The 12,024-nt window shown below is 39.3% G+C and overlaps 1 protein-coding gene across 3 annotated transcripts in view; it reads left to right on the top strand.

Annotated features, from left to right (window-relative positions):
* The window catches only part of veph1 (ventricular zone expressed PH domain-containing 1), an 80,613-nt gene that overhangs the window by 50,801 nt on the left and 17,788 nt on the right, over nucleotides 1-12,024 (top strand). The window contains exons 9-13 of one of the 3 annotated variants that reach the window (XR_005440556.1): nucleotides 1,222-1,595; nucleotides 5,568-5,707; nucleotides 6,200-6,334; nucleotides 6,732-6,798; nucleotides 10,827-10,884. Coding sequence is in view for 1 of the 3 variants with exons in the window: in XM_038693147.1 (XP_038549075.1) it covers nucleotides 1,222-1,595; nucleotides 5,568-5,707; nucleotides 6,200-6,334 (649 nt within the window). In the remaining 2 variants the exon portion in view is untranslated. Of the gene's footprint in view, nucleotides 1-1,221; nucleotides 1,596-5,567; nucleotides 5,708-6,199; nucleotides 6,335-6,731; nucleotides 6,799-10,826; nucleotides 10,885-12,024 lie in introns of those variants that run through there. The other 2 variants (XR_005440555.1, XM_038693147.1) reach the window with 2 other exon arrangements.

Here is a 12,024-nt window from a genome sequence, read left to right as displayed (position 1 = left end):
AAAGAATGTCTTTTTATGAAGAATAGACTGTTATCACTGTCACTGTGCGGCCTGGTGGATTTTATTGATTTGCAGTCAAATGGAACCAAGAAGACATTGCAAACATAGCGAACTGTTAAAAAAAGCTCATATGCTGAGAATACACAACTTACACACAACAAGCCCAACCCTGATATATTTACATTGTTGTTGTAGTTGAGATACATGTTGAGATAATAATGCGGTTTTTGTTGTGTTTGCTCTGTAGCCCAACACATTAGATTTTAAATGAAATATTTACAAAGAGTCAAAGTTCTGCTTTCAGCTTTGATTTGAATGTTACACCCATATCAGATGAATGGTGTATAAAATGTTTTTATACATAGTTTCCCATTTTTGAGGGGGGGAAAAAATGATAAACTTCAAAGCCATATGTTATAGTTTCTTTTATACAAACCCTTAGCAGGGAATGACTCATAGACGGGGGGGTGACTGACACTTCGACCTTTCCCACCCACTTCGTGACGCAATTGGTCTTTTCTCATTCTTGACACATGAACATGTGAACAACTGTTGCCGGGCTATGAATGTCTTCCAGGAGAGTCTGACAATGTGCAGAAAATGTACATCTCACCCTCTCTATGGTGGCCGGCTCTTTACCCCGCCTCTGAGTATGGCTGTTTGGAATAACTGTAAACACTTTTTGGATTTTGGATGTGGTCGGACAACATGTTGTGCAAACTAGATATGACTGAGCATACCCGGGTCCTTATTGTTATTGAGGTCAAGTGACTGGTCATTTGGTAGGCTTGTCTGTGTGTTTAGGATCACTGTCATGCTTCATTGTCCTAAAATATGGAGACTGTGTACTAAAAGGTCAATGAGTCCTTCTGTAGGACTTCTACACATCCTTGAAGGTTATGTTTTGAGTTTGGAATTGGAGTGCAGAATCCTTTTAACATAATTAATAGCTTACCTAAAGTTGGTTTTATTTAGTTTAACAGCAGTTTTCTTACAACAGAAAAGATATTCAACCAAAGGCTGACACAAAAGATTAGTATCTTTATTAAAATCATGCTTGTGTCCACAATACTCCTGCCATGCACTGAAAGTCTGACATTTTGCTGTTTTATGTTCTCATTCAATGTCAACAATGTCAAAAGCAGGACGCACACAGTTTTAATTGTTAAAATCTAAAATTTTGCAGCACTTTGACTGTTTTTATTTCATGGTGTGTCTTAGGTCAAAGAGCCTGGCCCTCCACGCTGTGCGCTCGCGCTCCATCAACTCAGACACCGGGGAGGACGGTGAGGGGTTGGAGCAAAGCCCAGACAACATCTTCTCCAACACACTGATGAATTCGCACTCAGTAAACCAGGAAGCACCGCCGGCTGACAGAAAAGTGACGGGTGACGGCTCGATGCCCGTCACTGCTTCCCTGGACAGAGGGGTCAAAGAGGCTGAGAAAGGTCAACGCAGAGAGAAGGATGGAGAGGAGCAGGATGGCGAAGCTGACAGACTCTTCATCCATTTAAGAGACAATATGGAGATGATCAGAGAGTTCTGTAAAGACATGGTGCAGCAGATCCCCACACCAGAGCAGTGTGTGATCGAAGGTAATGCGGACACGACGAAACGGCTTTGTCAGTGCATGTTTTCTTTGAGATCAGCACTAGAAATAATTTCATGACAGTGTTATTAGTTTATGCAGTAGAAGGATAATAAAAGGGTTCACAGAGAGAGGAAAAGGGAGGGTTTGTGTAACCTGCTGAACCTGAGTGAGATTACAGTCAGACATGGTGCCTGGAGTTGATTAATGATGTGGTATGAACATACCTCCTCTTCCCCCTCTCTCCTTCCCACTTTCCCTCTTCATCTCAAATACAAACACACACATACAGATGCAGATTTGCACAGTAGTCAGTAGCAGGTTGGTTAGTGTCTCTTGAGCCCCAATCAGACAGGGATTTTTTTCTCCAGTGGGAATACTTTCACCTTAATATTGCACATGGTGATCAGTGATTTTAATCCTGTCCAGAGGGCAGAATGTGATTATTCTCTTTCTACCACCATATTAGTTACAGTCATGAATGCATATCATTGTGCTCTTATAATTTTTATCTTGTCTGGAAAGACACATTATATTGGAAATTGTATTTCTCACCTTTTGTGTGATAAGAGCTGTTTCCAGTTTCCATCTTTGTCATGAACTTGTACAATTAGGCAGTGGCCGCAATTCTGTCTAGAACAACAGCAGTTTAGTTACTGAGGACCACAATATTTTTTACCCATTGACCTCATCCATGGATTTACACTATATACAACCCACCATGCAAAGAACATTTTGCATTTTGGTTGAAATCTAATCTTTGCAATTCAGATTCCACATTGTATCATCTTCTGTTGTTGTTTCCAACATGTTCTATCAACATGAAAAATGTTTGATAGACTTTTGTCTAATAGCAGCAAACCAGCCTTAAAGGAAAAGGGGCTCGTGATATTCTGTATTTTCAACAAAAACAAACAAGAAAACTTTCTGATTTCCTTGCCCCATTTTTCAGTCTGTAACCGTTTTGTTCCCACTGAAGAATATAATATTACTGCCAGTTTAAAAAATGATTTCCTTAGGCACAGTTGGGCACTGGGGATTTTAGCAAACATTACTCAAACAGATGTACTGTAAACCTTCAGCTTCAGATTTAATGCTTTAGTGACAATTTCCATCAGCAGGATGGCGGTAATAAAGTCACCCAGTACAAATGTGTGGCTCAGTGATGGGTTTTGACAAAAATGGAGGTCTATGGCACAGAGGAAAAAGCTACATCATCTTTGGCTACACAGGAAATACATCTTAGTCTGATCAATTTATTGTTGGTTTTGGTCTTTTCATGGGATTTATTTGACAAAAAGGAAGTAGGGATTATTCCTAGGCCTGTCCTTTTATTCAGCTGCAGACTCCTGTGAACTTTTACTTGCCCTTAATCTGGAGTGAAGTAATGGACTGTAATGTTAAAAACTATGAGCCAAATTAAATGGGGTACAAGTCTAAATGTCATGAAGCTAATTTGTTAATGGACGAATGTATTGAGGTATAAAGGCAGAGAATTGTTTTGATGTGGGCAGGGTCATTATATTCAGTTACATCTATATAACACAGTGAGGTTTAAGTAGAAACAGATGATGAATGTTATGCATACATATGTAGTATGCATGAAGTACATGTAGCTTATATATGGATGCAGTTTTGTGTGTGTGCATGCTTTCGTAATGTAGTTCTAGCAGTGCATGCTGACTAGAAACCTTTTTGGGTCATGGAGTTCAAAATGTGAAAAAAAAACAATGAAATGAGAAACCTCGTATGTCTCCAAACTAATCTAATCCATTTTCTAAAACGCTGTAATCCACTTTCACATTTCCCCGCTCATTCTTCTCATATTCATGGATTTGATTGTTTTATTTTCGTTCATGTCGTATGATTTCTGCTTATTTTTTCATATTTCTATCCAATCTGCATCACTTGAATTAAGACTTAATTGCCATCTTTTAACTGTCATCCCCCTTTATCTAATGAATCACACTTGTTTTTACTTCACCCCACCCTGTTCCAAAATGATAAATCTTTGCTTGATGTGATATAATGCTACCAACAGAAACATAATATTCTGAAATGCATTTGAAAATAAATATGAATTGCATGGAGACAGATACACATATTTTACAAGATAGACATAAAACATGTTGAGCCTTGCCCGCCTGCAGACATTCATATGAACACATTAAACACATCAGTTCACACTTACTTTCATACATGTGCATTTGGACAGTGCAATACTGTATTTCTTTGTCTGAGCCATCTGCAGCAGTGAACCCCACCTATGGGGACACGGCTTCATTCTTTTAAACACACACACACATACACACACACATCACCAGACTCAAACACGATACGAGACGTGATGATATTTTGATTGACAGGAGGGGATGTTATTGCTCCGCCCTTGGGCTTAATGTCATTTTAAGTAGGAGGCAGCCAGGAGTCACACAAACACAGACGCACAAACACACACACGTATGCACACAATTAAAACAGGAAACAAGACAAAAAATAACAAACTCCTCCTTTGGACTCTGGTTAATTGATTCAATTTAAAAATGAATCTAAATATACAGTTGTTAAACATGCACACACACATAGATACACACGTCTTCCTAACACCATAATTGATGCCTTGCATTTGCTCTCTTAGTATTAAGTCTCTTAATGAGAATCAACTCCCAAGGCACTTAGGAGATGATGTCACAGGTGGTCTCAGCTGGATGATGTCATCGTGCTGCTGGCTGACCTAAACATCTGCTGCAGTCCCTCTGTCTCGAGGGGATGAGGATTACGCAGAAGAACGCACACGCACACACACACACATTTCTCTTTCATAGTTTCTTATTTTTACACACATATGAACTGATGTAACCTAAGCTCTGTACAGTGTGTTGCATCTTCCATGTTTACTCGCGGTATGGAACCAGAAGCGTTGTCTGACACACAAGGTTTTGCAGAGTAACTAATTAAGAGTTAAGAGAGTTGAGTTTGATCATAAATAGATAGTTTCACTTTGTCATTAATATTTTTAGCAGATATCCGCATTAGAGTTTTTACAATTGTCTAAGTAGAAAATGAGTGTCAGGTTAAGGGGAATAGTTTGATTCCTTAAACCATTTTGGGAAATGCACTTATTCACTTTCTGGCATCGTTACCACTCTCATGTCTTTAAATATAAGCTACAGCCAGCAGCAAGTTAGCTAAGCTTTGCAAAAAGAATGGAAACAGAGGCTCTTCACAAAAGTCACTGCCTACCAGCACATACAACAGTCTGCTGTTTTACGGGGGATTTTGTGCCATGCAATTAAAATCTTAAAATCAGTTGTACTCAGAACTCAGTCAACTGATTCAGCTGCTCCATACCCAACTAGGGTTGGATGTGCATACTATCCACCTTCTTCGCTTTGAGTGGTATCAGTCATCTCATCTAACATCTAACCTCTCATAAAATTATTACCAAAAATGTATAATTATTGCAATAAAAGACAGAAGAAATCCTAAACATCTTTTACCAGTTAAAAATGATTTTACATGTTTACAATACAGCTAAAAGAAGATCCTTATTATTTTACGTTGCATGGCATGAAATAAAAATAAAATACTAAAATGAAGCACATCACAAAGAAACGTTCATTATTTTATTTTGATCACCATTCTGACGTACCAGATGATTTCCTTCACTGGTTTTCTACTCTTTGGCTGAGATGTGGAAGTTCGTGGGAGGCAGCGGTGGGAAGAGAAGTCATTTTCTGATGGTTACAAGACACAGCGTCCTTGCAAGCTATGAATCACTCTGTAAATATGTTCCCAAGGTTACCCAAGTCCATATGTGCAAGAAACAGAGAGAAACACACAGAGAAAGAGAGCTAACTGTCTCTGGTTCATCTTGGGAATTTCAATTTAAGCTGTGGAACTTTTCAGCATCTGCTAAATGTGAACGATTGTGACATTTTTATCCGTTTGCATTTGTGTGTCTGCGTTTGTGTGACAGATTCAAATCGAGGATGTGTGGCCAAGCTGTCGTTCTCCTGTCCTCTTAAGGGCCACTACTGTCTGTACGCCAAGTCCTGTTTCAACCTGACCAGCCGACAGCCTCATCTTTGGATACACATCATGCTGCTACATCTACAGGTGCAGAGAATACTCGAACATACTGCTGTAATGCATATAGCATGTCACTGTATCTAAAAGTATTTATCCAGAACAATCAAACTCATCGCCTTGAAGCATTAAAGTACTCCATAATATAAAGCATAGAGCAAAGACTAATAGTCTACAGCCTTGCTAGCAGCTCTGTGAGGTTGACTGTACTATTGATTTAAGCTAAATGCTAATGTTAGTGAGAAATTTGAGTCTGAACCAAAGTGTATTGTTTTGCTTTCTGAAGTTGTATTAGAGTGCAGAGCAGAAATAATGTAATGCCCTTTTGAAAACCTTGTCGTCTTTCCATTTAGCAGTAAAACCCAGTATAAGTATAAGCATCAAAGTAAATGTTTATTCTGAAATCCTCCATGTCTTATTTTGTAGCTTTTTTTTCCAAACCCTTACTTTTCCCCATACTTTTCCTCTGTCTCTATCCAAACCATATATCTGCTTTTGGTCTTTTTTTTCTCTTTTGTCCAGAGTAAGTCCAGTGTTCCTCTCTGCTCCAGGGACGAGTGTGTCCAAAGACTTGCTTCTCTTTGGGAGAAGACGCAGCTAAAAGGAGCTCACAGTTTCCCCATGGCTATGACACAGCACACCACCCCACACAGGAAGGTACTCAACAACTGTGGGTTTGTGTGTGTGTGTGTGTGTGTGTGTGTGTGTGTGTGTGTGTGGGTGGGTGTGGGTGCATGCTGCTTCCTCCTAAAAGCTGTCTGTCTCCAACAGAGGGGATGAACTCATCTGTAGTAATAAACCGGAACACCAAGATAGGAAAGAGTGAAAGTTCAACATCCACTTTGTTTAAATAAGGAATACACTAAATGGACATTTTTGTATACAAGGCCTCTGCTCACCCCAACTCTTCATCTTTATCGTTTCTTTGTGGATGTGTGGATGTGTTTGTGTGCATGTCAAAGATTACAGAGAGAAAGCTACACTGAACAAGACAAAAAACAGTGTGTGTGTGTGTGTGTGTGTGTGTGTGTGTGGATATGTGCACCTATTTCAGTGTCTGTTTTTTTAAGAGCGTGGATGTGGGTGGTGTTCCTCGTGCTGCCCCTTCATAACGTGACAAGGTAAGTGGTCACTAGGAAACAATTAGACCCACAAAGAAAATACAGCTGTCATTTGACTTTCTCTAAACGTGTGTTGTGGCAGCAATGAGATGGACCAGCTATGGTTACCATATGGAGCCTGGACATAACCAGTTATTCACTCAAACACACACACACTCAAAAACACATATCAACTATACACATCTGTGAGACACTCAACGGTTCAATCATGGTCGTAAACTTCTGCTTTTACCGTCTTCATTGTATCCTTCCCCAGTAAAATCTCTGATCTACCTGCTCAGTCACCAGTAAAATGTGCTTTCTGCTGCTCAGCTGGCCCCAACTGGACCACTCGTACATTAAAGGAATAGTTTGAAATTTTAAAATCTATTTTGCTTGCTTGAGAGTCAGATGAGAATATCAATACTTTCATGTCTATAGGAAAAATAGCAGCCAGTTAGCTTAGCTTAGCATAAGAACTGGAAACCAAGACCTCAAAAGCTCAGTAATTGACATGTTATATCTTGCTTGTTTAAGCTGTAGTGTACAGAAATGTAAAAAGACCTGCCAAACAGTGTAGCTCATCTAGTAGTGTTTTTTTTTTAGCTCCAGTTAATTTTTAAGTATATATACATAATACATATGTTGTTTTTTCTGCCACTGTAGAGGAATAATTCTCATTCATGTATGTCAGTACTTATCAGGCTTGCTAACGCTACTCAGACGAAATAGACCCCAGAGTCTTGTATTGTAACATCAGTCCTCGTTTATTCGTTTGTTCCCCTTCATCAAGCTTTGTTAATCATGTAATGTAATGTATCACACCCATAAAGATTCAACATAACCACCCCAAAAAACAGACAGGCAGATAATGTCTATCTACCATTAGAAAAACAATTTGGTGTAAATTACTGATACTGTTAGCACAATGGTCAGTGTGAACACTTCAGGTTTCACAGTAAAGATCTGCCACTGCCTTCATATAAACATATTTCTTGTGAGACATGCAGGTAATGGCGAATATTTAGCAGTAGCTTTATACATGTTGACTTACTGCTAACAATAGTACATAAGAGCTGTATTTAATGTGGATCAATGACATTTTGTGGATACCCGTCAACTTAATAGGCTCAGATGCCGATACAGCGGACCTGCAAAGTACACATGGTAGACTAACAGTATGATACACTTTTACTATCTCTTTTTGCTCTGAAATGGGCTCAGTCTCATTTTCTAGCAAACTCCAAAAAACTCAGAGAGAAGATGAGATTTAACAGGAGAGAGGAAGAAGGTCATGACCTCTCCCTCCATCCATATGCTCTGCATTTCCTGTTTGCTTTCTTACCCTCTCTGTTAGTCCTACATCTTCACTCCTGTCACTGTCAGCCAATCAGAAACATATGTAGTGAAAGAAGAGGAGAGAAAATATGCGAAGGGAGGAAAGCTATGACAGAAAAGGTTATTGGTTATTGGTGTAGGGCCTCTCACAACTCCATTTAGTAGTTTTATGACTGCTGAATAATAGAAAGCTGGTGTGAGTGAAGATGAGAGAAGGAGGAAGGAGGTAAGAATGTCAAGAATAAAAAGGGGGCAAGGAGGACAATGATGGATGTGAAATACTCAGGAGGAGGAAATGGTTGAGAAATAGATAAAGGTTAGGGTTCTTTAAGGTTAAACTTTAACAAGCCCCACAAAATTGAAGAGCTGTACCATTGTTGTGTTATCACAATAAACATAAATCAGTACGAGGGAGGAAGGTGAAGTGGAGATTGAAGGATGAAAGGACATAATGGAAAAATGGGCAAGACTGGAAAACATACATGCAGGCACTGAGTGGTAAAACAGAAAAGGAGATAGAAGTGTCAAACTTTTAAGAGAAAGAGGTGACTGTGGATGTCACAAAAAAGTACCATGAAGGGGAGAAAGGAGGGAAGAAGTCTATATAGTGAGATGCAATTGAAAGGAATTGAAAAGGAAAATGAAGAGGAGGGATTAAAGATTACAAGAGTGAAAAGATTATCATACACAACATTAGAGAATGCTCTAATTCTCAGTTCCTTGAGAAGAGAATGTTAAGAATAAAAAAAACAGTTGGTTACGTGAGAGGAAAGGAGTATTAAGAGTACTATTGAAAAAGCAAAAGAGAAAGAAAATTGCGATACATGGAGAGGCTGAACACAAAGACGTGAACATGCAGAATGAAAAAGACAGGAGGAGGGTGGGATTGTCTAAAGAGAGACGAAGAGAGTGAAACTGAATTGGAGGAGGACGTGGATACGGATAGGGGGTTGTAATGTAGAGGAGGAGATTGAGAAGAGGTGGTATGAAATGTTTACAGAGTGGTGCTACAGGGCTTCCCCCACTGCGTTGAAATATGACACTATGGGGATCCCCAGTGCGTTACAAACTGATACCAACGGGTCTTGACCATGCAAGAATAAGTTGGTGCTCCAGACAAACACCATGAACCTGACGGTGCTCCATGATGAAAGATATTCAGGGATATTGAAGGTGTTTGTTGTCTTCCTTTGCCCACTGACTGTATGATCAATAATCAAACAACATTTCCACCACATGGCTTTTGTTTACTGAACTCAACAGTTGGAAATTTTAAATAATGTATCATCCTCGCATTGGTTCGATTCAGGAGCCGAACCTTTAGGTGTGAACCTGTCCTTACAGGATCTGGTTTACATGTTGTTGCCTCTATCTGTGCCTGTTTGAAATGGCTTATAATGTCAGGTCCCTTGTTTTCTCTTCTCACACATTTATGCCCAGACAGACCTAAAGATAAATGCCTGGAGAGACAGAAATAGAGACTGCGCCTTGTTTATTGCCTTCATCCATCTCTCCTCCAATCCCCCTTTCCAACACTCCCACCCCCTCTTCTCATCGACTCACCTTTCTCCTGATTTACACTCCCCTCTCTACTCCTCTTTCTGCCCCACCTCCTTTCTTTTTCTGTCTCTGGTTAAGTGTGTTCAGGAAACCCCCAAAAAGCTTCTGTGTCCTCTTCTCTTGTTTACTCTCTTCTCTCTCTCATTTGCTCCCCTCTTCTCTCCTCTCCTAAGCATTTAGCCCAATTGATCTTAGATGTGCAATGCTTAATCTTAAAATTGATTGTGCCATATCACATTTAATCAGTTACTGAGTGATTCTTTTAAATGTGAAAATAACACATTTTCTCACCTTTTCCAAAAAGATAACCTCAGAATGTGTTTGTTTTTGTAGTGAATTAACATTTTATCCAGGCTTTTAAAAGAACACTCTACCAATTTAGGATTGCTATCTTATAACATTGTCGGACTCAAAAATTTAAATCAATGCTGCAGAACCAGAGATATCATCTTTTTTATTCTATGTATTCTTCTTCCATGTCAAAACCTGGCACCTACATTACCCACAATGCAACCCTGACCTCCAACAGCTTGGTCAAAGAGATTCAGGTGTGTTACAGTAGTAGCAGCTATAGTAGTCTCAAACCACTAGCCTCAAGCTTTGGTCAAGTAAGCTCCCTACTTTCTAACTCTATACCACAAGATTTTTTTTCATAAGCAAATTTAAAGCCCCAATAGATGTCGACTCAAATGACATCACTTGAGGCAATTTATCAGACTTCACACAGCTTCCTCAAGCAACTATGTAGTAGTAATACCTGCAAAGAGAAATTTTGATGTATATGAGTTAACAAAAATGACAAAGATAAATAAGACTTCTTCTGTTATTTCAGTAAAATAGCGTTTTAAAACTTAATATGAGAACAATAGTTGCTTTTGTTTTGGACACATTGTGCAGATTCAGTGCAGCTCTCCGTCGTTGTTGTTGCAGCCTGCCTTCAGTCGTCAGGGGTCATGTTCATTTACAATCTTGCATCTTGATCAAATTATAATGATGATCTACAAACAGTGATGGAGGGGGGGGGGTGCTTAAATAGAGGGAGGGGTTTATTCAAAGAGTAAAGGGGGTTACATGAGGATAGAGGGATTATATTCAGAATCACATAATCCAGCTGTTGTTTCTTCATCTTGTATTGTGTTTGTCCACATCAGCCTGTTGCCCGGCTGCAAATATGTCACTCTAAACAGGTCGATCTCAGACTGTCGTTTAAGGTCTTCTGGTAATGGAGAAAGGAATGAAAGAAGCAAAATATGTGGTATGTTACTCATTTCACTTCATTAATGATTCATTTCTCATTGTGTTATGCAAAACATTTGGGCTTTGATTTGTTCTCTCACACATTGTTTCTCAACCTCTGAGTCAGACTGCCTTTCATCGTCTTTCCGCTTCTGTCCTTCCTTTGCTTGTTGCATTTTAGACAATAGATTAATCAGCTTTGTTTTGTAATCAGTAAACAATGTTAAAGCAATTTAGGCATGAATTGGATTGTCTAATCCAGAAAAGGTAATATTAAAAAAAAGAGCCAAAATTATTGAGTGAATAGTGAATATCAGGAGCAATTCCTGTTTGTCAGCCTCAAGTGGCAACATTGGCAGTTTTTGCAGGCACAATTTGACTTCAACAACTTTTTTCTGTGTAACATTATTGCCTTGGGTGAGCAACTTAAACTTTTTGTCTGGAAGTATTCAAATCCTCCACTTAAAGCAGCTGTAATTGATATTTTTTTGATGACACTGTAATAAATGCCAATGTCCTTCCAGCGGATTTACAGAACTTTATAGTGAGTTTCAGCTCTTTGTTTAGCTGTCTGGATGCAACTTTACTGTTTTGGTTCACTCTCACTCTGCTGTCATACTTTTGTTTTCAGAGAAAAAAGCTCCAAAAACCCCTCTGTACACTACCTGCTCAGCGATGAATAGCAGACAGACACAGTTAACGCCTAGCTGCTGAACATAGTGGAGCATTTAGAAGCTAAAGATATTTCCCTCAGGAGTTGGTGGAGACCAAAAAGAGCTTAAAGAGAGTGAACATTCAGCAACAGTTTGCTAAAAACTTTGCTTCGCTGTCCCCAAGTGGCTGAAAAATACACTTACCTCAGTTTTAAGTAAGACGTAAGAACCAATGCAACAGTATTCATAATCTTACTTAAGGGAAAGTACAGAAGAAGGGGGGGGGGGCTCATTAACATCAAGGACTGAAGGGGCACAGGTCTAAAGATCAAACACACTAGTAGCCCAGCCAATACATGTAAAATCTAGCTCCCTCCGGGCATCTCATGTGAGTCTAACTTTGCGGTAGTGATACTCGTTCTTGAATGGGTCACCGGGAAATGTAAAATGACTGCAGCGG

This window comes from Micropterus salmoides, unplaced genomic scaffold, assembly GCF_014851395.1.
Source record: "Micropterus salmoides isolate LMB-PRFRI ecotype aquatic unplaced genomic scaffold, ASM1485139v1 Ms_hic_scaffold_3, whole genome shotgun sequence".
NCBI lineage: Eukaryota > Metazoa > Chordata > Actinopteri > Centrarchiformes > Centrarchidae > Micropterus > Micropterus salmoides.
The sequence above is the reverse complement of the archived record's forward strand: the minus strand, read 5'-3'. Positions and strand labels throughout refer to the sequence as shown.